We start from the raw sequence: 26,646 nt of genomic DNA on the forward strand, positions 1-26,646 counted from the left end.
TTATATCATCTTTAGAGACACCCACATTACCAACACGTGTGACCTTTTTTTTCCTTTTTTACCCCCAAATTTTATTTCCCCCTTCTGTATGACTTATTTTCTTCTCAAAAATATATATTCTAGAAATACATGGGCATCTTACATATCTCATCATTTCCAATTTTTTTTTCTCCTTCAAGCAGCAACTCAAAAATTCCTTCTAGCAGATTGGTCAGGTTTTGGTAATTTGCCACCCAGAGCACTGTAACTGTGGTTCATTAAGTGACAAATACCTCTGGAATATTCCATAGTAGGGATGCATATTCACTGAATGCAAGGAATCAACTGGGAACCCAGGGAATCAATTAGTCAGGGACTGATTCTTTTTTAAACATTAGTTTATGATGGCCATTAATGTGCTGGCAGTTGAGGACGTCCAAATACATCCAGAAATACGTGACTCCCATTTCCAGCAGCGTGAGAGCACTCTGCACAGACCCGATCTGTTTCATTGACCAGGGTTCTGACTCAGAAGTTGCATGTGATCAACCACTGCATGAAACTTGTAACTGTTCCTCTCTATCTTTCCCGTGGGTTTTTCGCCACATACCAGAAAAGAGCAGCTTATGATCCTCTCTTTTGAGCCACAGAACTTTCTTAGGATTCATCATAAGCAAAACATTCTTGGCCCTGATAGGCCAGTTCATCGTGAACCAGGGAAGTGGGGAAATGTAAATGAATGATTCCCCTGATATCAGGGGAAGTGTATATGAATGATTCCCCTGATACCTCGATTACCCTGATAACCTTGCCCAGTTTTCAGCTTTTGTAAGGTTGGGTCTTCTGGCCAAATGAGGGCTGCTTTCAAGATGATAGTCTTGGAGTTAAAAGGCTAATTTGAATACCTCTATGTAGTCAATTTATGTATGCTGAGGGATTTACAGATAAAGTGTACTGATGTCTGCAATTCACTTTGAATGCACCAAAAATAACAACAGCCGTCATAGTACTAATACCAATAAGGTGGATTGATAGATGGATAGAGAGATGGACAAATGGATAGATATATGACAAAGTAAATATAGTAAATGTAATTGTAGAATCTAGATGGTGGTGTATGGGTACTCACCATAAATTCTTTTAAATTTTCTGTAGTTTGAAATTTTTCATGATAAAATTTTGGAAAAGATTATTTGAATCAAAGTAAGAATCATGGCTGGAAGGGTTCCCTAAGGATACTCACTTTGCCTACTTTCTTCACTGCCAACTCTGTCACCTTGTACACAGTATGATTCAGTGAATGTCTTTTGAATTGAGCTCTTGAACTAAATTCCAAGCTACTAGGTCACTTCCACAGCTGGCAGGATTCTTCTAGAGCGTGAGTTGGCAAATTTTTTTCTGTGAAGGCCAGATAATAAATATTTGAGACTTTGTGGGTGTACCATCTCTGTCACAGCTACTCAGCTAAGCAGCCACACACAATATGTAACGAATGGTTGCAGCTCTGTTCTGATAAATTTTATTTACAAAAACAGAAACAGATATGCCAAATGCAGGTGGTAGGCCAAGGCCATGTAGATGCCAAGTCTTTACCGTCCATAAAAAGTGGGAGTAAAATTGATAAAATACTAATGGGCTATGTAAAAACTTCACAGATGTCAGGAAAGGTTGTAACAAGATGAAACAACAAAGTTGTTCATGTCCACCTCCACCTGCCACTCACCGATCTCCTTGCATAAGGAACAAGGCTATTTGTTCCACCATTGAACCTGAGGTTTAGCAGGCAAGCACCCTTAGAAGAGGTGATACATTAATATTTGATTCCAGTAAGTGTAAACTATTTACACCAGATCCCAACCTCCAAATGGGTGGTTTTAGCACCAGAAGGAATCAGTGCAGAAGGTGACAGAGTGATGCCCTCAGTGCGGAGATTCCCATGGAGAATGCTCAGGTTGCAGAGAGAAGCCATTGGAGCCCTTGTGGGCTTACTCTTTAGTGAGGAGAGACAGACATTAAAGGCAGTAAGTAATTATGTAGCAGGTTTTAAGCTGGAAAAAGGAAGCACAGAGCAGAGTAAGGGAGATTGGGAGTGCCGGGTGGAATGAAGTTGTAGTACTGCCCAAGGTGGCTCAGGCAGGGCTCATCAGGAACATGCCATTTGAAGCAGAGCCAGGAAATGAGGAAATGAACCAGGCAGACATCTGTGACAGTTTGCCAAGCATGCCAGTACAAAGGCCCTGGGGCAGATGGCACTTAGAATATTGAAGTAGTAGCAAGGAGGCCAGTTTTAGGAGTGGCAATGGGGGTGGAAGACTCATGGGATGATATTAGAGACAGTACTGGGGACCAGAAGTGGGGGACCATTGAAGAGTTCAGACTGCAGCAGGGGTGGGATTGGACTTAACATTTAAAAGCAGAGACTTCAGGGAGCAAGAACAGAAGCAGGCAAAGCAGTTAGGAGGTGAGGGCAGTACTCCAGGGGAGGGATGGTGGCAACTTAGACTAGAAGGCAGCAGTAGAGGTGGTGAAAAGTGGCCAAATCTGGGATATATTCTGAAGATAGAGCTAACCATATTTCATGAAGAATTGGAGGTTGGGTGTGAACGAACGGCAAAAGTCAAGGGTGATTCCATATTCTGGAAGGATAGACTTGCTTGGAGCTGAGGAAAGGAGACTAGGAGAAGCTAGTGTGAGGGATTCGTCAGAAGGTCAGCGTTGGACATGTTAAGTTTGACATGTTTATTAGATATTCCAAGTATAGATGGACAAGTGGACAGTCAAATACAAGTCTGGATTTCAGGGGAGAGGACCTGGCTGAAATTCGGAACTATAAGAATATATTTGGTGTTTAAAGCCATGAGTCGAATGAATTTTTTTAAAGTGACAAAAATAGAGGTCAGCTGGAAGCCAGAAGAACACCTCCCTCTCTCTGACACACACAAAAAGAACTATCAGGTTCTTTCTTCTAAAAATATAAGCACTCCTCCTCCCGAGTGAACAAGCTTGTTTATTTGATGAAGTCAAATTGCCCCCTGCTGCGTTGCCATACAAGCTTGTTGCCTACTAACCGCCTGCCTGCTTGAACAAGCTTGAGAGAAAATTCCTCAGGGTCACCCTGGGTGGAGCTGACAGCACAGACTGTACTTTGAGCACATAAAATCACGTACTCAAAGCAGCTGATTGCCACAGGTTGGAATTAAACTAAAAACATGGAAAATACAGAGCCAAAGAGAGGTTCAAGAGAAGCAGCCAAGAAGTGAAGGAATAAATAAGTAAATAAATTGGTGACATTTTGACTCGAAGGAAACCACTCCTCCCAACTGCCCTTGAGTGTTTCAATCCCAGGAAGGGATGGGAATCCCAAGAGACTGTGGCCAGGTGTTTCCAGGGTTCTACCACTTCCTTCTTCCCCTCCCCTAAATTTACCTTTTATTCTAGAATTGAACTGCCACCATGCTACCATGTTCAAAGAGTGGAGTAAATACAAATTGCCATGTGTAGAGGCTGCTGTGTCACTGTCACTCTGCTTCATCCTGCTAATTTCTTTAACAACTGCCTATTTTATTCCTAGAGGATGGAGAGCTATTGGGAATCCCAGTGACTTATTTACTATCAGAGTATAATCTCTCCTCTTTGAGTTCTTCTGAAAGACTCTTTGCCCTTCCCCAGAAATATTTTAAAAAAGAACTCTGCAAGTTATTTTTCACACACTCTACAGTAACTTAACGTTTATGTGGTTCCTCTTCCACCAGACATTAGCCTCCTGAAGATGTGGGCTGTATAAACACCAGCCGGAACAGAATGCTTAGCACGTGGTAGGATCTCAGTAAGACTTGACTGAATGATGCTAATTCTGTGTCCGCGCCAAAGAATCCTTCTTTGAAAGTTGGTAACTTCTCTCTCCTTCGCCAACCCAGGATTTCATCACACTGTAGATGTACAAATGGGTTAAAGTAGCCAGCCATCTGCAAGCTACACAGTATGTGAATGCACACCAAGAGGATGATGCATTTTCTCCACCATCCATAGCAGAGCCTAAAGTAAGTCATTAGGTTTCCTGTATATGACCAGCCAGTGTGCACCAGAGAAAATGGTGGAATGAGGAAAGCCAGAAGTTGTGATAATGGCATAATGCCGTAAGTGAGGGTCACACTTGCTCTCTGCAATCTTGGTGCCTGGTACCTCAGCATTTTTCCATTTCTGTATTTATGAATAATTTAAGCTGTGGAAATGTGCTCCTTTTCGGTCACATTAACTGATGGTGCTCGCTCATATATTCTCTGGCCTCCCTTTGGGCCGGGTCGAGTTGAAGTTTTCATCGCTTATTCTGTGCCCTTTGGCGGCGTTACCTCATGCTTCCTGACTCGCGTGAGAGAAGTCAGTGTCAGAGTTGGTGTTTTGCTATTTTCTTGTCCTTTCCAGCGGAGAGCTCTCTAAACAAAGGCAGGGTTATCACATGTACCCGAGAGCTGCCTGGGAAAAGCAGGAGCCGTAGTTATCAAAGTTGGAACCTTTATGAAATGTGCTTTTGTCTCCGTTTTTTGTTGCATTCAATCAGATCAACAAGTGTTGGCTAAGTGTTGAGCGTGGTTTCCTGTGGGATTGTGTAAGGCCTTGCAGGACAATAAACGTTTGGGGGGCACTGAGTAATGTAGCCATTTCTGAGCCAGCAGCCGGGAAAATGTGAGACAATTCGCTGCTGCTGGAAGGAGAGCCGCGGGGCCGTGTTCCTGCAGGAGCAGATTAACTTTACGGCGCTGGACCCGGGCGGAGCGAGCCGAAATGGTGCGTTTCAGCGGCCGGCAGCTGCGCAGTGTCATATCCTACAGGAAGAAAGGTTCAGATCCGGGTGCTGTAGAGTCTGAGGTTCACAGAATTTGGGGAACCTGCTTTACACAAAATACTACAAAGTTATGAATATGAACTAGCGGGGGCCCCTCTGGGCATTTTGGATGTGACTGTGTAGTTTGGGGGCCTGCTGTAGCTTCTCTGTAAAGTCCCCGCAGCTCAAAATCTCACTCAGGGAAGTGGTCAGGTTGTGTGTGTATCACCATCAGCTCCATCTCGTGTGTTACTTCCTCTGCTGACTTTCTCCTCATTATTCTTCAGGCGGGGCCCTTCCATGACTTTATGTTGGCTTCATAACTGCTTCTGAAAAGATAAAGAAATGTTAGTCGTGTCTTCTTTTATTTATCTGTGTTTTTATAATAGTATCTTAACTACAAATAATTGTTCTTAGGCCCCCGAAATCTCTTCAGGGGCCTTGCAGGTATTTTATGTGGAGATAGAAAGATGGGAGGGAGGTGAACCATATACTTGTGGCCACATTGTTACAATTTTGGAAGTTTCTGGGGACCACAGTGATTTCATTGGATCTGAAAAGTAGCACTTTGATGTGGCCTAGGTCAGTACTTTTCAAACTCTCCTGGCACAGGAATTCCCTGGGGATCCCACTAAAAGGCAGATTCTGATGCACTAGGCCTGGGTTGGGAACTGAACCTCCATTTCTAACAAGCTTCCAGGTGATGCTGGGACTGCCAGTCTCCAGACTGCACTTCGAATAACACCCAGTATCGGTTTTAAGGCATCTGGTGGCACAAATACATAGGCAATAAAGGGCTGGCGCAACCTGAGTTTAAGGTAACCAGTCCCAGGATTGAAAGCTTATAACAGACCTACAGGCAGGTGCCTGTTGACCTAAGAAGACATGGGGGCTTCCTGCCTTCCATTACCTCCTGTGCCAGGAGGTGGGCAAAGGGGATAAGGACTGAAATTTTATTACTGAGGGTCATTTCATTATCTTCAGTTTTTAAATTTTGCTATGGTCTTTTTTAAAACTTTACCTACAGGGTGATGAGGGAAGAGGTACAGGAGCTGAGGCCATCTCCTGGGGTGCTCGGCATTGTACTACCATTTTCTCTTGACTTCTCATAACCCTTTGAGGTGGTTATTGTTTTACTGGTTATTGTTTTACTCCCTTTACAGATGGGGAAGCTGAGGTTTAGCAGGGTTAAGTAACATGCCAGTTGCACAGGGCAGAGCAGGGATTTGAACCCCCCAGTTTGGTGCTTTGGCATGCACCAAAATGTATGGCCAAAGCAGTGTTATGTGCTACTAATTCAGCATGAGTTATGAGGATATGGATTTATCACTTGCCTTTTTCCTAACCACCCCATAGGGTGACTGAATTAGAACATACCACATAGGATGGGGGTGTTATGACCTGCCCCAGAGGGTGGCTGTGAGCAGTAAATGAATGCATATTTTTAAGGCGCTTTAAATAGTGCCTGGCACATGGCAGGCCCTCCTTCAATGCCAGCGAGAATGACTATTACTGGGATCACTCATATCTTTCAAGGTCCACTTTTAATGCCCTCCTTCCCATAATATCTTTTTTGATTAACAAAAAAACAACTTTTCCTTCTTCAGGCCTTTCATAGCGAACAGAATGGACTCTGCTCTCGCACTTGGGTCGTTTCTTTCACCTCTTCCTTTTTGAATAATGATTCAGTGCCCACAGTATGCCAGAACTTTCACTTACGGTTTCTCATTTCAGTCCCACAAAATGAGAGCACTGTTACTCATCACATCTTAACATCAGAGAGCTGAGGTTTAGAGCCGGGAAGGAGGCTCGGTCAGGGGGACACAGCTCACAAATGACAATCCTGTGACTGCCTCCAAGCCTTCTGTGTCCACCACCCCACAGCAACCTTTCAGGTTGATTAGTTATGAAACCTATTTTCTGAATCTGTTCCTTGTTGCTCAGGCTGATCTTTGTTTCTGGAATCAGTCACTCAGTGTGGGGCCCACTGTAGGCTCAAAATCAAGTGTGCTGAATAGAGCTTCACAGCTGAATTCCTGACTCTTATGATATTGTTGTCATATAAATGCTAAGTCATCACAGTGATTCCAAGTCGTGGTAATTCAGCATGCACCTGTTACACACGTGACAGGTTACTTATGAGTTGCTGGCATCCTTACAGAACAGAACAATACTGATTTCCGCTAGTTGGTTTTCATTTTTTACCTCCCCTGCACTTCAACCTCTTTCTAGTTTCATGTGCTTATGGAAACAGGCAGCCTGGGCTATCTGGTAAGCAAATTGATGTGTATTCTATATAGATGGTAATATGAGAGTCCAGTCAAATCCCACTAGCTCCTCTATGGAAATAGATTTCTGGTTAATACCTACTAGCTTTAGGATCTCATGCTTTTTAAGGATTTTCTTTTTAACCTTCTCAACTGAATCTGCCTTAAACATGGGCAGGCAGAGTTGAATTTGCTAGTTGGTGGACAGGCATTTGAGTCAACCGTGGTGCCTGAGCCCTACTGACTTGTTGTCCTAGTACAAAGGAGGAGACACTCCATTTCTAAAAAAGTAGTCATCACTGATTATCACCTCCTATACTAAGGGACACCAGAAAAATGTCTTCAATGTAGAATCTAAGGCTAATCTAGGGTGAGAAGTACAAGGAAGGGATAGAAGTAAAGAGAAGGAGAAAGGCAGGTCCAAACCCAAGCAGGAATCGGGGGTTGTGTTAGAAGAAACTGATCTGGAGACGTCAAAGGTGTGAGTCATCAAAAGGGGGCTCTTCAAGTTTGTTGGGAAGCTCCGGAGTCCAGCTTAGGGAGTGGGGCTCCGAAGCACTTCAAAGACAAGTGGCTCCAGGTGTTTGTTACATGCGAACAACAGATCACAGACCCAGAGGCACAGTATGTGAGCTCATTTTTGTGACAATAAACACGCGCATGTGCCTGTCTGAAAAAAATCTAGAGGTATGTTCACCACAAGGTTAACAGCCATTTCCTATTGTTTGTCCGTACGTAGTTCTTGGTTTTGTAGGATAAGCCTGTATCACACATTTTTTAAAAGGCAAGCCAAAAAATTCACAAAGGGCTGGATTTGGGAATAAACAATTTCGCTGAACTTTGCCAAATTATATTGCATCAGGTGCAACGAGGTTATGAGCCCTGGAGATTTACTAGAAAATGTGCTCGCGGACTTGGTACCTCCTCACTAGTCAATGTTGTTCCCTTGAATGTACAGAAGCCATTCTGTGAATTCCAGTTGTCATCAGTTTCTGTGGCTCACCATGTTAATTTGCTGGATCAAATTCCCCAAAAAACCATCTTTAGTATGATGAATGCGCAAGTTCTATAAAGAAAAATGTGTGTATATCAGTATGTGATACTGGGAATGGTGGTGAACTGTCTTAGGCAATAGGATTTGCATTCTTTCAGTGTTCCTAATGTTACAAACTGATGCAGCATCTGAACAAATTTTGGGAAATAAACTTTCTGTTCAACTAACCAGATCTATTTAACTAGCACTCTACTTTGAGGAGTAATGTTTTACCTGTGGTTATAAAAGACTTCAGACAAGAGCTTTCATGGTTTTTCTCTTTTTGTTTTGCTAGTAAGCAACAAGGTTATGAGCCCTGAAAAATTTTTGCTAAGGTAGACATATAAAAGGCAAAAGTGCCCTATAGCTGTGCCCAGTGTGGTATGTCTCCACCAAAGGGGACTTTAACTCACAAAAAGTAGACCCTCTATAGTCTTCAAGCAATTCCCTTTCTGCCAAAGAGTTTGGGTGTAGAAACTCATCCTATTTGAGCTGAGCAGGCATAGGTACAGTTTATAATGGAGGCCAAAGTAAAAAGTAGGCATGCTGCCTGCCTTCCCAGGTCCTGCTGGGTTTATGACACCCTGATCCCTGTCCTGAGTTCAGGGCAAAGAAACCAGACTATGGCTTATAGCACCCACTATGCATAAAAGAAGCCCATTCTACTTCCCCCAAAGAATCCCATTTTTCCCAGGTAAAACAATATTCAAAGCAGAAAGTGATCCAGACTTTATTATATTTAATGTATAAGATTTCTATGACTTCTGTCTGGAGATCAAACGATGCCTTTGGAGAACATTTGAGGGATTAATACTGGCCTTATCTAAATAAATAATAGAAGCTGATTTTCTTGATTCCCATTTCTAGAGTGGCGTGGTCTGTCAGAAGGGAAGCTGGCTGGGTCTGATTGTGGTTTATTCAGTGCCAAGCTATGTTTCTTAGTCTCCCTTCCTTTCCGCTCCCCTAGCATAGTGAACCCACCATACTCCTGAGCCAGTGAGAAGTGCCCACTAGTAACTGGACAGGTTCACTTGGCATCCGCCTCCAACCAGACAGAGCAATGCCTGTGAGTGTGCTTCCTGATGGAGAGTGATAAATAGGATGCAAATATCTTCTTTTTAATGCATGACCTCGGCATTGCCAGAGTTCAGAATATGAGTGAAGGTGCCTCAGAGCGGTAACTTTTTGCTTAGAGCTTGAGAGTTAAGGACCCATACTCAGACTTCAGCTTGAATGTAAGGTGAGTAAAGGTAATTACCTTCCAGTTATCAATGAACAAAGAAAGATGGTAATTATTGGGCATCTGACTGCTAGTAACCATGTGATTTCACAAAGCAAAGAAAATTATGAAAGTTTCTTTCTTGTGGCTTACTGCTTAACATTACTTTTCATTATCAGACCTACATCTGACTGAGGTTTGGAGCAACACTCTTAGTAGAACCAGAAAATCAATGCATTTGTTTTCTAGAAATACCTTAAGTTTTAATGTTTTACATAGTTTTAGAAGGAAAAGCAAAAGTGTTTTTAATTTATAAAGTGCCAATTTTTTTAAGTTCTTTAAAATCTCTTTTGATAGCATTTAAAAATGTTTTCTTCTCAGAAATATTGGGAAGTATACCCATGTCCTTTATGTTAAATATCTGATCATGATCAGGACCTATGGGTATGATTTACAATGATATCAGAGTAGTATGGATAATTTGGTCAAACAACTGGCCACATTAATGGAGAGAAATTTCAGCTGATCAATTCCTTCAGACACAGTGAGCTATCTGGAGTTCAAATTTTTAAGTTTGATTTTATCCAATTCAATTCAGCAAATGCCTATAGAATGCTTAAGGAATAAGGAGAACTTAGACAAGGTGGTCTGGTGGGTTCAGCAACGATGGCAAATTTATGATCCAGAGTAGGAGATGAGTACAATGCCTAAAATGCTGTAAAAAAAATCAACACATTTCAAGGCAGTGGAAAAAAATGCAGGTATGTGTGTATTTAAGGTCCTGCTTAGTTACATTTCCCTCTATAACCCTAAATCTAATTTTTAAAAATTACACTTTTTATTATCCCTGAATGAGAAATAGTTGAAAAAAATTACGAAAGCTAAAAGAGAACTAGCTGGATGCTACAAACACTTATTTTAATTATTTTACTTTATTTAGGATGACAATATGGACACAAAATCCATTCTAGAGGAACTTCTTCTCAAAAGGTCACAGCAAAAGAAGAAAATGTCACCAAATAATTACAAAGAGCGGCTTTTTGTTTTGACCAAAACAAACCTGTCCTACTATGAATATGACAAAATGGTGAGACCCTATTTATTCTACTGTCTTTATACTTATTTTTCTCAAGTCTCCACAACATGCTTAATTATAATGGAACAACATCAGGTTTCTTAGCTTGCACAGTAAGGATCAACGTCCACTCACTTATCATATTGTCTTTTCTTAACCAAGGTGTAATTAACTCAAGCTAAAGGATGGTCAAACACTGGTTAACTTTCCTAAGGCAAATTGTAACTTAGAACAGAGGTTCTCAACTGAGGGTGATTTTGCCCTCCAGGGGACATTTGGCAATGGCTGGGGGCTATTTTGGTTGTCATAATTTGGGGGATGGAGATAGTACAGTACTGTGATCTAGTGGGGAGAGGCCAGGGATGTGCCTAAACAGCCTATAGTGCCCAGGACAGCCTGCACCGCAAGGAATTACCTGAGTCCAAATGGGGGTGAAGATGAGAAACCCCGCCTCCACAGAGTGCTGGAAATAAAGACTATTTCTATACGGTTGAGGTCTCTATCACTGTAGAAATACTGAAATACTGTCATAAAATTGAAACAGATGAAGATGTTTTGTGGAGTTAAATCTTAATTTCCCTGAGTAGATTAATCGCATGGCAGATCATTTGAAATGTATTTCAAGATTATCAAGCAAAATTATTCAGTGCGGCTAGAAGTCTTGCTTTTGAAAGGGTGTGTTTGCAAACTTTCTTTTGTGTCCACACTTGAAAAATATACTCTGTTGTCATTCAGTTTTGATTCTCACAGAATGAGAATGATTTGCACATGTCCGTCCCATGTCCCAGTGTCTCTCCCAAAGTGTAACCTTAACTTTATGCTTTACTTTTTAATCCAGAAAAGAGGCAGCCGAAAGGGACTGATTGAGCTCAAGAAAATCAGATGCGTGGAGAAAGTAAATCTTGAGGAGCAGACCCCTGTGGAGAGACAGTACCCATTTCAGGTAAGGGGCGGGACAACATTCCACTGGCCGGATGGTCCCTCTGAATACTTCCCATTATGAACTTGGTATATGGAGGGGCAGGGAGGTAAATAAACAAGTGGTGAGACCAGTCATTAAGACAATGAGGCTTGCAGCATGTGCTGATGGGAGCTGGGCAGTTTGCTAAACTTCTGTGCACCAATCTGCCTTCCTTGGAGGGAGAAGAACGACGATGGCCTAACTGCCTCAGGGTCTGACTATCCCTTTGGGCAAAGATGCTGTGCATGCCCACTGCGCACTGCAGGGTACTAAGCACACTCTGAGGAATACAATGCCTTCCCTGTCCCCACGGCATTCTCAGGTCATTATAAAACAGTGAGGGTGAGGGCTGAAATGGAGGAGGCTGGGGTGCCCCAGGGAACGGAAGCTTTGATGCTCACTCCAGGAGGTCAGGGAGATTATCTTTTGGGGTGACTCTCTGGGAAGGACAATTGGAGCTAGGCTCAGCCAGAACAGGAAGGGCAGCAAAACGAAAGAACAGATGGTAAGGCAGTGATAGGCGACCTAGGAGAGGTCCGGGCAGTCCTTTTGAATACAGCAGCCCTGTGAGACGTGAAGGACGGAGTCCAGAAAGGTGGGCAGGGCCACACCATGAAAGGCTCTCACCACCTGCTAAGGAGTTTTCATTTTACCCTGAAGTATTTTAAGCAGTGGTGTTCCATGGAGTGTGCCTACAGTACCCTTTGGAAGTGGTCTGACCCAAGTCATGTGCTACTTTTATTATATCACGAATACTTACCTTTCTGATTTAAATGCAGGTGGACGGTCCTTCCAATGGCCAGACACCCAGTGCTAGTATGAGGCAACTGTGGCCCAAAATGAAATAAAACAAAATAACCCAGTTGATTAGCAACCCACATTTCCCACTTTAAAAAAGAACATTTCTCCATTGGGACAAACCGGGCAGTGTGTGCTCGTGGAAGATGCTTCAAATTCACACCACAGAGGCATGGAATAATCACAAGAATACAGGCTTTGGAGCCTTGGAGAGCTAGCCCCACTGCTGAGATTTCTGAAACCAGACAACACGCTCAACCTTTCTCTGAATTCGTTTCTTCATTTGCAATATGGGCATAATCAGATATTTTTCATGGTGTTGAAATAGGATTAAAATATTAAAGTATGTAGGTAAGAGCTTAATAAATGGTCTGTATTACTTACCCAGAGAAGTTGAATAAACCAGAGAAGGATCTGGGGAAGACAGCATAATGTTCAAACACTTAAACTAGTGTCTTAAGGAGTAGAAAATGACTTAGGCTGGGGATTCCTTGGGGGTGGGGAGATATGACCCAAGAGAATGAAGTAACAGGGAGACACGTTTTTACTCGATATAAGCACAAAATATATGGAAATTGGCAAGGATGGCATAGCAAAGTAAAGGACAGTCCATCCCAGAAGATATTTTTAAGGGTGGAGCAGGTAAACATTTTCCAATGGACTGTAAAGGGAATCATGCATCGGGCAGGTGAATGGTCCCAAGCACTCCTTAGACACCTGTAATGTCCAACATTTTATATTTTTATAATTCTCCATGGGCCAGAGCACCCCACCGAGACTTCAGTGTTAGAGCTGTCAGACGCATCATTGCTGTGATTTTCCAAAGTGTAGAGGTGTCTGGGATGACAGAAACTGAGGCATGGAGGATAAAAATAATAGATTGCTCTCGTTTAATTCCAGAGCTAATGCATATTATATGAGAACTCAACCTTCCTTTTGGATAACAGAAAATCTGCAGTTGCACCAGAGTGAACTGTGTGATGCAACTATATATACACGCACCAAATCTTTTCCTTTCCAGATTGTCTATAAAGATGGGCTTCTCTATGTCTATGCATCAAATGAAGAGAGCCGAAGTCAGTGGTTGAAAGCATTACAAAAAGGTAATTTAAAACGTCATAAAGGGGAGCCATCGGTTGAGTTCTCTTGAGGTTTGCTGGAGGAAAGATGGGGCAGTAAAAGGACCTTTCGCCAAAAGAGAATCTCCTGATTTTCCTGCCAACCTCAGAGAACGTGCCTAGCTCATCCCCATCTTGCTGGCTCATTGTGGCAGAGAGGAAGTGGGCGAGCGGTTCCGTCTCCAGCCCTGCGCGGAGGTGGCTACCATGCCTTCCCACTAGCTTGGAGGAAGCCAGGCCACCTGCTCTCCACCTGCCGTGCTTCCTTTACCAGGGCAAAGCCTAGGTCCTCCTGGGGCTGTGTCATGGCCTGGGGCCACTGTCCTTTGGATGTTCCCAGAAATTTATATCTAATACTTACTAAGCACTTAGCATTTGCCAGCTACTTAGTCACGTACTGGTAAGCCATTTTCTTATGTAATCCTCTTGAGAACTCCACAGAAAGGGGTAATATTATTCTCCATTTTTCAGGTAAGTGAAGTTCAAGAGACTTGGTAAATGTTACATACCTAATTACAGAGAACTCATAATCACTTACCCAAACCCAACTTTCCAACCAGTAGAGCATAAACACTAGGTAAAACTGGGGGGTTAATGCAGCTTTTGTTCAGTGATTCTGAGGTTATCCTGCTAACAACCATTGGTAGGAGAGAAAGGGGAGAACTGTCATTAGTAGTTGGACACTACGATGTTTCTCCCAGCAGTTTTTGTACTTTAAGGTGGTGTGAGGATGATACTGAACTCAAGTGAATGCCTCCTTTGTTGCACTTCACATATTAAGCTCCCAGATGGAGGACACTTTTATTTCATTTAAGTTTTAGGTTAGCGCTCTTTCTCAGCACACCTCAAATGACACCACTTTAGAAAACCGCCAACTCCATTTAAATGCAAACACATCCTTTTTTTTTTTACACATTGGGCTTACTGTTCCCTTTACATGAAGGGGTTTAGCAACCTGTGCTGTACGCTAGTCAAGTGTTCCCTTCCACCTGCCACCAGCTTGCTGAGGGGAGAAGGCCATCTGTCTATGAGTCAGACAACTTCGCACCCAAGTCCTGCTTTCCTGTGTCATCTAATGAAATCATGTAATGTCTATGGGTCCCAGTTTCCCGACCTGTAAAATGGGATATGCCACTTCTTTTTTCCTAGGGGGTCAGGAGCCACAAAGGAGTGTTTCGCAGGCAGAGGACAGTACCCCCTCTCACTGTGGCTACAGTGGGGCCTCCAGGAGGTGCTCTAAGATGCGGTTTCCCAGTCAGTCCCCTTGGGGCATTTCCTGAGGGCAGTTGCTGTGTGGACACCTCCTGTGTGCAGCTATTGGTCATGCCATAGAGGCTTTTGCAGATCCTTCTGGAATTGTATAGGGTAGGCAGGTTTGGGTGAGCCATGGACAGCTCATGTGAGGGCATAAGGGGCACAGAAGATGAGCAGAGAGAGCAGCAGTGAATCTTTCAGCCCCTCCTCATAAAACTCCAGAGATACCCTATCACTAGGGCGGCCATATGCACAGTAAGTGATCTGTATCAGCTAGTAATGCTTTGGGAGGCAGGGAAATAAACACTGACAGTTGCTGGAACAAATACACATTTGTTCCTCTCACACAGTGACAAGTCTACAGGTAAGCAGCTTGGAGAAGCCTTAGGGGCTCAGGCCCTCCTAGCTTTCTGCTCTGCCCCCCTTAGAGATGCTTGGAAAGGCTCTGAGTTTTCCCAGAAGCCCCCTGCAAACTTCTGCTCATGTCTCATTGGCCAGGACTGTCTCACAGCCATCTCTATGTGCAAGGGAGGCTGGAAGACCGTATCTGGCTTTTCCAGCCTCTGTGGTGGAAGATAGCAAAAGAGAAGGTGGGTGGGATCCACTGCCAGGTTGCAGCAAGCAAAAGAGAAGGAGGGTGGGATCAGCCACAAGAAAACAAAGAGGTTCCCTCACTCAAATCCTGTCCCCTATGAAGTTTCACTCTGACATAAGGACCCTCCCCACTCCTGCCCACCACCACCTTTTTGGTTCTATAACTTGGCTCAGTCATTATAAACTGAGGTGGACACTGGAAACAGAATTTTCTAGGTGATAACCTACAGTTGGGAAGCTTGGGCTGATTCAGGGGGGACCTAAGGACTGTCAGCTACCATGGTACTGAATTCAGCTGGCCACATGTGGAGAAAGTGTGTCCCTCTTCCAAAAATTCAAACTGAAGGGGGTTTGGCAGGGAAGCTGGCATCTGTGCATCAGGATGTAGTAGAAAAGCTTGGCGTTGAGTCTCAGATATGCTCTTTGCCAGGTTTGTGAACTTGAGCACGTTATGCCACCTCTCTGCACTTCAGTTTTCCTAACTCTGTAAAAGCCATGATAATAATAGCTACCCCCAAGGTCATTGAGTAGATTAATGAGATGGCCTACATGACAGGAAATACGTAAATGTAAAGTCCTGTACACATATTAATATGTGAGTTCCTCTTACGGTCATTAGTAAATAGCGGGAGTGTTGCAATGTGAACTTTTGGACTTAGTTGGAAAAGAATTAGTTACCCAGGAAACTAAATTCATACAGTAGGAAATAATAGGAATCATGGCACGCAGACACCAGGAGCTTAGAGAGCAAGAAGGCAAGGTATGTGCCCAAGGAACAGCAGTGGCCCTTTGGGACCAAGGTCAGGAGCCTGTGTTTAGTAATCTTAATTCCTTTTGCTTTTTGTGACTTCTGTAATCATTTCCCTTTAATTCACATTACTGTTTAGTAAGGATTTTTTAAATCCCAGCATTTTCAGCTATGCTCAGCTGAGTTAAACTCAGGGAATGATAACTGTAAGGCCCACTCTTCACTGAACACCTACTCTGAGCCAAACACTGTACCAGATGCTTTATATACACTATCTCATATCCTCCCAGTGATCCAGCAAAGTAGTCATTATTATCTCTGCACACGTCCTTCAGTCAGGGTTGAAAAGGAGGAGCAGAATTCTCCTGGGATCAGAAAAAGGCCTCCTTAAGATGAATATAAAATCAAGAAGGGAAGAGCTGAAGTTACACATAGAACCAATCCTCCCCACCTAGACACTCTTCTTGAACTATTTTCTACTAAGACCTTGTGGGTTTCTCTGCTGTATTTCGAGAGAGGCTAGCTGGTTGTAGCTACAGAATTACTTCCCAATATTAGAATTGCATTTCTTTGGAATGAACGTCACCCTATTCTCATGGTTCTTAAAAATAAGCACATATTCCTAGAAGGGGAGTCCCATAAACCATTCATTCCTTAGCATAAGCAGGTCAAAGTCATGAAAAAGAAGGGATGAGGTACTGTTCAAGATCAAGAGCAACTAGATAAATAAATGCCACATGTGATTCTGGATTGGATTCTTGATCAGAAAAAGTAGATTACAAAGGGTATTATTGGAACAGCTGGATGAATGTGAAATAAATTTTGAATATGAACATATTAAGTTATATGTATATGTTACATATACTTATTATATATAACATATATAATAAGTGTTGAATATGAAATATATATTAAATAATAGTATTATACCAATATTAAATATCCTGAATTTGATCACTGTATTATGGTTATATAAGGGAACATCCTTGTTAACAGGAGTTACATGCTGGAGTATTTATGGGTGATGTTATTTAGGTCATGATATCTGCAACTTACTCTCAAATGGTTAAGCAAAATAAAATGATGAAAAAAATGTTTGAATAATATGTGTGTACAGAGACAGAAAGAGATAAAGCAAATGTGGCAAACAGTGAAAAATCGGTGAATCTGGGTAAGGCATATATGGACATCCATTGCACTAGTCTCACAACTCTTCTGTACGTGTGACATGTTTCAAATTAAAAAGTGGGGGGCAGTATATGTTTATTACAGCCTTCTTTCCTTCTTGCTAAGGTCTAGCCTTACCCTCTGCCTCCTTTCACCACAAGAGAACAGCATGTGCCACACAACCCACTTACTTCCTTACAGGTGTATCTGGAAAATCCTAAACACCAATAGCTGATCTGTATATGCATTTCCTACTAGTTGTTCTTTTTTAAAGACTGATGTAAGTTATTGTGCTGTTCGCACTATGTACATGATTAGACTTTTGGGCTTGTTAACTTCTGAGTGAAAGACATGTCCTCCGGGAACCATTGCTCTTACCCTGGTTGCTGGCCAAATGAGGTTTTCATTGTTCTGTGGTCACAGGGCTCACTGAATGTGTTTCTTGTCTTGGCCAACGTTTGCTCATGCTGTGTTTTCTTCCTGCCTGCTTCCCAGAGATAAGGGGCAACCCCCACCTGCTGATCAAGTACCACAGTGGGTTCTTCGCCGACGGGAAGTTCCTGTGCTGCCAGCAGAGCTGCAAGGCGGCCCCGGGATGTACTCTCTGGGAAGCATGTAATGTGACCCCTCTGCTGGGCTGCACCCTGGGTGGACGGTGCCCCATTAGGCACACCTGCCAAATTCCAGAACAGTTCGCCAGCTCAGGAAGACAAGATGTGTCAGATTGGCAGGCACCCTGAAAATCCAGCCTCAAAGATGCAATCTGGCCAATGGAGTCTAATTCTCTAGGGTCAGCTGAGTCATGGTCATTAAAATAATAAGAATATGAACAACATCTGCCATTCTTTCATTTCATGAAGGATATTCCAATAAATTGGAATCATGAATCAAGAAAGCAGCTCTTTATTTCCTCCCGTAAATCTTCTTGGTTTAATTGAACTCCGAATGAGTAGAATGTGGTGAGCATTATCACCATGGTTCATAAACTAAAATAATAAACTAAAAAGACCAACATTCTTTTTAAAAATATGTCAAAGAATAACATTTAGGTAACACTTTTAATCACCAGATATGTCAAAGTGATACATTTTAAAAGACATATTTAAAGTGGTTGGCCATTCTCTACAAGTTTTTGATTCCTTGACAACATCAGAGAAGATAGTGAAGGATTTGCTTTAAGTGCAATCAGATTCTATCCAGAGTTATATTCTTAAGGAAATCTGCCTGAGCCTTTATCTGGGCCCAGAGGAGGAAGCCCATCGCGCGGCTTTGAAGGGATAACGGAGGGAAAGAATTATGTTGTGTTCTGCGGGTGCCCTACGGAGTCCCGTTCCATCACCAGGATACTTCCATGAGAAAGTCTTATATATTTTCACAGTTTATCATTGTTTAACAACATGAAGTTGTCAATAAATTCAAAATGAGAACATATAGTGGTAACCGTTTTACCAGCCTGGACGCCCCCCAAAAATGCTTGGATACAGCTTTAAAGAACAGAATGAGATCAGCTGCAGGACAATATTCCATGAACTATTAAACATGGAGTATTGATATCCAATTGTCATATTAATCTCAATCTGGGAATTTTACAACAAAATCAATGAATAAATATTCATTGTGTTTTCCATCTCAATTAGACAACACAATGAACATTTTAAAATCTTGATTACATCATAACACTCATGAGTTATAATGATTTAATGAACTACAGAAATTGCTTCCCTCCACTAGCGGGGCTGAAGAGTAATGTCTCCTTAATCATTACTCCTCTCTCCCAGTGACTCTGGCTATGGTCTGGCACCATTACCCAGTAGGCCAGACCCCAGCTCTGACCTTGCCTTAACTCCTTGGGAAGGGAGAAGGAAGAGCAGTCTCATTCTGTAGCTGGTGACCTGGCATAGCTATTAAAAGTCTGCCTAGGTCTTTAAATGGCCTTCTCTGCGTATCTCTCTGTGGCCTCTCTTCTTCCTCTAAGGACACCTGTGTTTGGATTTATGGCCTGTCCTAATCCAGGGTAGAAATGTTCCAATTTGGCTAATAAACCATCTGGCCACCCTACTTGTAAGGCACAGAATGGCTTTCTACTCACAGCCTGGACGTCTATGTACTGGTGGACATGGAACAAGAAACCAATAATTATCACAAGAACAGGAAAAAAAAAAAAAGCATGGCACAGGTCTGCTCACTTCTCAGTCAGCTCTGTGAGCGTCTTGTACAAGCCCCTCAAGGAGGAATCTGACGTGGGTTCTGACCCTTAGGATCATAGCTACTACCTGAGACAAGATCTGTTACTCAGATACAAAGTGGAAATGTGGTATGACTGAAGAGTTTATGGGATTGACAGGAACTTGAAATTTTTATCCATTTTGGGAGGATATTGGTAATCACTGGTGAAGGAGCAGTGTTTGAGTTGGGTGTTACGCAGGGAAGCAACAAAATCCCTCCAGATGTTGTGTCTAAATCATTTACTCTGGAGTGTTGCTCACACAGGCTGGTTTATTCTTTTGACTCATAACCCGGGGTGCTTTGCTTTGCTTAGTTTTAAGTTCCCTCTGATGTTGCTTGGTTTTATTTTTCAGATGCTGATCTACACGTCGCAACCAATGAAGAAAAACACAGAGCTCCCACCTTCCCAGACAGAGTGGTAAGTCAACACTTACATTTCTTTCAGAGCCAGGATGTCAACACTTACATCTTTTTTTCAAGTAAACCAAGAGTTTCCAGACTCAAGACTAGACAATAGGGGCTTCATTCAGACTACTCAGCAAAGAGAGAAAAGATGTGAGCCAGCATCAACAGCAATGACAGTGTCAAACAATAAATTCAAATATGGAACCATTTTCCCATTTTATACTTTCATACTTAATAACGGGGCCTTTTCATAACCTGCGAGCACCTAAATAGTCACCAAAATATGGGTGCATGTGGCAGCAGTCTTTACGATGGCATCACATGTAACATTCCTCTGTGACCACGGACACAGCCAAGCCTGCTTCCTATAGGTATCCTGCTGATGAAACAGGTCTCTGTAGGGCACACACAGCACAGAGCACAATTCTTTCCCTCTGTCCTTCGAATCACAGGGAGGTTCTTTAGTTCTCCAGTCTCTCTTAGAGGACATACATTTTCCCAATTACTAGCAGACATGAGAGCAGCCTCTAAATTGTCCTGTCCGGTGTTGTAATCACACGATTCCAAATGTCATTCTAAGTTAGAACTCCTTCCCAAAGGCAGAGTTGGCCCGCAGGGGAACAAACCAAACCTTGACGGCTCTGGTCAGTAAAACGGCACGTGGCTCGTTTGTGGTACAGGCTGCTCAGCTTCCTTGAGTTCATGGCCATAGTCTCCTGTTTCTAGGTTTCTCAGGCACATGTTAGCCTCCTCAGATGCCAAAGAAACAGAAAATGGCCTCCCAGTGGTTCCATGGAAGGTCGCCTTAAGGTAGAGAGGGTCTCCACCCAGGCGCCAGCTCTGTGGTGACTTGGATACTTATTTTTAGCTGCACACATCCACACACACTTCTCTCCTTCTATGTGGGTAAAAGCCATACACTTTTTGTGAACAAACATGAAGTACAAAAAGAAATCCATTACTGTACTGGGCTGAATCGTGTCCCCCACATTTCACGTCCCCTGGGACACTCAGAGATGAGACTACCCTGGATTAGGACAGGCCATAAATCCAAACACGGGTGTCCTTAGAAGAAGAAGAGAGGCCACAGAGAGATAAGCAGAGAAGGCCATTTAAAGACCTAGGCAGACAGGACTGGAGCCCCAAAGTGGGAAGAGGCCCACAAAGCTTCTCTCCTAGGGCTTTTAAAGACAGCGTGGCCACGCAGCAACCTTCATTTGGGAATTCTGGCCTGCAGAACTGTGAGAGAATAAATTTGTTTTTTTAAATCCACCCACCATGTACCATGTACTAATCTGTTATGACAGTCAGAGGAAACTAATGCAATTGTTAAGGTTTGGGGTTTTATTTTGTTATCACTGGCATTGCTGTTTGGGTCTGGATGCATGCTCTAGTCCTGAAGCTTGAAAATTATGGCCTTGTGAAACACCTAAGCACAATGTCCAGAACAAGCAAATCGGTGGTGACAAAAGGTCGATTAGTGGTCGCCTGGCGCCAGTGTGGGATTGATAATGACTACAAGTGGGCATGAGGGAACTCATTGGAGTGATGGAAATGTGCTGAGACTCCATTGTGGTGACGGCTGCCCAACCCGATACATTTTCTAAAAGTCACTGAATTCTACATTAATAAAGGGTGAGTTCTATGGAATGTAAATCACACACCAGTAAAATTTGTTTTAAGCAAATCTAAGAGCAGAGGATAATTTAGGAGCCAGAAACCATTGCATCTAGTCTCTGGCAAGGAATTCTTTGGCGAATGTGTTGAAAATTATCAGTCAGGCCAATCAGTAGCCAAGAGTTCCTAGGTCTGTTTTGATTAGAAGCAGCCCTAAGGGATCAGGGATCAGAGAGAGTATCAAGAAAAGCATAGTTTCCATTGTTTTGTTTTTACCAGAGCAGTTAGTAGAGGACTTACTTTACTGAGCTGAGGAAAATAAAAGTCCACTTTCTAGCCGTTCTGTTCAGATTTCCACCACTGGGGGAATTTTCCACTGCGTTTATCTTTGGAGAGAACCACCTCACAGCTCATAAAGAGCAGCGTCCTGTGTAACTAACATTTCCAGGACGTCAATGCCCGAAAAAACAAAAGTAAAACACAGTGTGAAAAATTAAATTCAGAGCTTATGTATTTTATGTGAATTTTTAATTGGAATATAACATCACTTAGAAAAGTACACAGGTCCTAAGTGTTCAGCCTGATGAATTTTTACACATCTGTATAACCCCTAATCAGATTCAGAAACAACATCACAAAGCCCTGGGGTACCCTCCTGGTCCCTTTTGGTCACTACATCCCACCCAGAGTAATCACTAGCCTGATTTGTAACATCACAGATTATTTGCCTGGTTTCGACCTTTATATAAACAGAAACATAAAATGTGTGATCATTTATTGTCTGTTTTCTTTTGAGACTCCCCCATATTTTAGTACGTGATTGTAGTTTATTCTCATTGCTGTATGAAATTCCATTGTATTATTTTTTTGTTGCTGCTTTAACAAATTACTGCAAATTTAGTGACTTAAAACACCACAAATTTATTCTTTTATTGTTCTGAAGTCTCAAATGGGTCCAGATAGCTGTGTTCCTTCTGCAGGCTTTAGGGGAAAATCTATTTCCTTGGTTCCTGGCCCTTCCCTCCATCTTTAGAGCCAAAAGAGTACAATCTTCTTTCCTCTCCGATCTCTGTTTTCATCCTCACATCTTCTTCCTAATCTCTAACCTTCTTGTATGCTTCCAATAAGGGCCCCTTTGATTGCCTTGGTCCTACTCCAATCATCCAGAATAATCTCCCCACCATAAGCTCTTTAACCACAACTTCAAAGTCCCTCTTACCATGTATGGTAACATATTCACAGGTTGCAGGGACTGGAACATGAATGTCTTTGGGGGATATTATTAAGCCTGCTACAAACCACAATATGTTTATTATTTTATCTTTTTAACAAGCATTTAGGTAGTATCCAGCTTTTATCCGATTGAAATAATTCTGCTGTGAACACTTCTACATATCTTTTGATTTCACTGTTGGGAATGTATATAGACTTTCTGGATCATAGGGTATGTGAACATCCAGCTTTAGCAGTGTCTGCAAACAGCTTTTCAATGCGGTTATGCCACTTCACACTCCAACCAGCAAAGTAGGAGAGTTCCAGTTGCTCCATATCTTTGCCAGTACTTAGTATTGCCTCTTTTCTTTCTCTTTTTTTCCTTCCTTCTTTCTTTTTCTTTCTTCCTTCCTTTCCTCCCTCCTTCCTTCTTTCTAACTTAGGAGCTGATCTACCTTGGTTGTTAGTTCTCAGTACATGAATCTGTGCCTCACTGTGGTATGTTAAAACCTCTTGTCCTCCAAAGCTGAAGATTCCTCGAGCAGTTCCTATTTTCAAAATGGATGAACCATCTTCAAGTACCACTCTAGCCCAGTATGACAGTGACTCCAAGAAAAACTATGGCTTCCAGCCAAATGTCAATATGCAATATATCCCAAGAGAAGACTGCCCTGACTGGTGGCAAGTAAGAAAACTGAAAAGGTAAACTTTGGCTTTTAGTTTGGCTTCCCAGCATGTAGTATAGACACTGCCCCACTACCTTGACCCTTGGCCTTGGCCGAGATAGGGCCAGCCTCCCCCAAAATGTTCGTGCTTGTGCCGGAAGCACTGGGGAATAGAGCAAACTTCCCATTCAGGTGATCCAATCTAATGATCAAAGTCATACTTGAGCATTTCCTCCTTCTCTTTATCTCCCCTTTTCCCACAAATAACCCCACCTTCTCAGGATGTACACCATCACCTCCTGACAGGATTAGTCTGCCCACATTTTTGAGCCAAAAGATGCTACCTAAAGCTAGAACTGGAACTGCCTTACAGGCGGTACTTAAGCTGTGTATATCTCTGGGGTACCAAGTTGACCCCACACTTGATGCTCAATAAAGATGGAATTGAATTGCAAGATGATGACAGAGACAGGGTCAAGTGATGGCCCTTCCTTATTGGCAACCTCAGATTTCCTCCATCACGGTGCTTGCAATCTGACATCTTGCCTTATTATTAGCATCCCTACAGGGGTCCAGTGTCTGTCTTTCCCTGCAGAGGGTGCGGCCTGTATCTCTTTTCTTCACTCTCTTTCATATGTATTTTTGCCATCTTCATCATTTCTACTTAGAGGACATGTCTCACTGTACCAATGATAAAGCCCCAGGGCCATATAGAACCAGAAAGAATGTAAGTGTATTCTAGTTGTTGTTTTCAGTAGAACAAGTCACGGTGCCTATAATCCAAGTGTATTAATCTCTCCCTGGAGCCTGAGGCAGCTGTTACATTTACTTTATTTGCCTGCAGCCCTGTGTTCTTATGGAAGGAGACCAACAATAATCACAGATCCAAACAGAGTGGATGTCATGCCAACTTTGTGTCTGGTCCACTCACTGCCAGAAGCCCCAGGGATTCCCTGAGAGAGGTGTGCATTGACATTGACAGAACAGTTTTCAAATAAGTCCTCAGCACTATTGATTCACATGGGGCTTCTACAAAGCTACCAAACTATGGATTGCCATATCATATCTTTGTTTAAAATGTTATTTTGCTCCTTGTGGATGTTTTGCATTAATTTCATTATAAAAATATTTCATTAAGACAATATTTAGCTTGATTACTGAGTTTTTGACACCCCCTTTGATTTTGCACCCATGATTTAGTCCCGAACCCTGGATTTTGCCTAGAATTTCAGAAAGCTAGTTATCTGAAATTGATTAATCACTCCTTAGCATTACATCTCTGAGTGGATTATGGTGATTGTTAAAAGGTCGTCATGGAGCTTGCATTTTAAAAATGCAGCCATGATTGCTGACTCATGTAAGAAGATAATACTTTTTCTCAACTTTCTGTCATTTTTGCTGTCTTTGCCTGAGCTGATTTTTAATCTTTATATTTTCTGAGTAGCAAAATAATCCATGCTTCCATTAAGGCATTCAAACGTTGCAGACTGTATATATTTGAATTACATATATTGCCATAAGTATACAATTCAAAAATCAGGTTCTCACCACGAGCCTTCTTTGCCATTTGTTCTCTTCACTTAACATCTTGGACACTTGGCCCATTTGAATATGTAAGGATATACTTTTTAATTCTTTAAAACTTTTAACTGTGGTAAAACATAACATACAATTCATCATCTTAGACACTTTTAAGTGTTAAGTACATACACATTGTTGTGCCACCTACCTGATTATTCTGCATGTCTACACAGAATTCCATTATATGATAAAACCTAAGAGATGCACTATTGATGGACGTTCCCCACGCGTTTTTAAAAACAACAAATAGGCTCAATAAACTGCTTTGCCTTTTTTAAATAAGAGTTTTCTTAAGAAGAGATGAAATAAAAAAGCTCACGAGTGCAAGTCTCTTTGGGAAGGCAAAGTGGGAAGGCATTTTAGTGTGGAGAGCTTTCTCCAGGCATTCCTTCAAGTGGAGCCAGAGGAGCATTTCCTTGTTAAGGCAGCTTGTGTCTGTGAAGTGTGGTTTTGAAAAAAAAGCCCTGGATGGGCCGGCAAATAGGAAATAGATCTACATTCTAAATCAAACGGCCTTTGGACTTAGGGTAAGCACTTCCTCATGCTCTACTTAATATCCAAAATAAAAGAGAGGAAGTGATGGGGACAGAGGGTGAGGAAAATCCTGCAGGTCCAGCTGTCTCCACATGGAGTTCAAAGTTCAGCCTTCTCAAGACTTTCAGTTGCAATCACAAAGAGCAAAGAGGAAAATGACCTATTTTATAATATGTAGGTGACAGTATGCTCACATATCTACAAGAAAATCAGGGCAAACCCAGTCAAGATGCTTTATCAATCCAAGTCTTCTATTGTTTGGGGTTATTATGAGCCATTATGAACAATTCTCTTCTGAGAATACCATCAAACTACCACTTTTTATCAGAGTAACTGACAGGATGAAAATGTGAAAATAAGCCAGCAGCTGACATTTCTGAACTAAGTGAAATGTATGGGCCACAATGTTAAATAAAGCTAAAACATACCCAGCAAAATTACTTTTGTCAGTTAACCCTCACAAATAAACAGAAATTTACTGGACGTGTTTTTTTCTGTAGCAGTGAAGATCCTGCAGGCAGTAAACAAAAAGATGTCATGGTAAATCAAATTCAGATACTCCTTTATGCCCAGGATCTGCTTCCATCTGCAGGAAAGCTGACCAAATTTGCAGTAATTCTGCAGCTAGACTTCACGTTTAAGATAAAATAAACCCAAAAAGTCCATGTAGTTTGCCCATAAGCTGGGCTGGATGAAAGACTTGGGGACCACAGGCTTCCGTCACACTGGTTCTGGCTCTCCATCATCCATGACAGACCCTGGTGTCAGCGTAAACACTAACATACCTAGCTCCGGCATCTCTAGCAGGAGGAAGAACGACTTAGAACCGAATAGCTCTATGCACAAGCAGAGATTTATTTTCACCTTTATAGCACAGCTCTCCCTGAAGGCGCCTTTATCCATTTCATGAGCCTACTCTTCTGAAACAGGCAAAGAAGGAAATCCACGCACCTGGGGACCTCCTGTAGCAAAGAGCCATTTTCTTAGTACACTAGGGACGAGCTCAATTTGTGAGCAACTCTCCTCACTTTGCTGACACCTTCCCACGTGCAAAAAGGCAAACCCCACAGCCTACGGTTCATTCATGTAGATGAGAGCAGGGTGGGATTTGATATTCTACCACCAGGCACTTGGGTTATTTCTTGGTGGATTTTTATTCATGTCGTTTCCTCCTTCTTATGGGGATTTCCTACGTTGAGCTCCTCTGAAGAGGAAGAAAACCTGGCTGACTATGAGTGAGTATCTCAAACCCTGTGTGTCCTCTAAAACTAGGCATGGATGTTTCTATTCTCTCCTTCCCCAAAGGCATCCAAACAGATGGCTCAGACTTGCTCAGGAGGCCTACCCCTCTGCTGCTCTGATATTGAAATG

At 42.4% G+C, this 26,646-nt stretch overlaps 1 protein-coding gene across 4 annotated transcripts in view; it reads left to right on the top strand.

The window, feature by feature from the left end:
• The first annotated feature begins 4,615 nt into the window (after positions 1-4,615).
• BMX (BMX non-receptor tyrosine kinase) overlaps positions 4,616-26,646 on the top strand; it is a 44,565-nt gene continuing 22,534 nt past the window's right edge. For 2 of the 4 annotated variants that reach the window (XM_057495814.1, XM_036912922.2), the window contains exons 1-8: positions 4,616-4,764; positions 10,261-10,407; positions 11,234-11,338; positions 13,176-13,257; positions 17,531-17,650; positions 19,615-19,679; positions 23,022-23,197; positions 26,475-26,510. In XM_057495814.1, coding sequence (XP_057351797.1) covers positions 4,762-4,764; positions 10,261-10,407; positions 11,234-11,338; positions 13,176-13,257; positions 17,531-17,650; positions 19,615-19,679; positions 23,022-23,197; positions 26,475-26,510 — 734 coding nt within the window. In that variant the 5' untranslated portion in view covers positions 4,616-4,761. Of the gene's footprint in view, positions 4,765-10,260; positions 10,408-11,233; positions 11,339-13,175; positions 13,258-17,530; positions 17,651-19,614; positions 19,680-23,021; positions 23,198-25,775; positions 25,820-26,428; positions 26,511-26,646 lie in introns of all 4 variants that reach the window. The other 2 variants (XM_036912923.2, XM_057495815.1) reach the window with 2 other exon arrangements.

Source organism: Manis pentadactyla, chromosome X (assembly GCF_030020395.1).
Source record: "Manis pentadactyla isolate mManPen7 chromosome X, mManPen7.hap1, whole genome shotgun sequence".
Lineage (NCBI taxonomy): Eukaryota > Metazoa > Chordata > Mammalia > Pholidota > Manidae > Manis > Manis pentadactyla.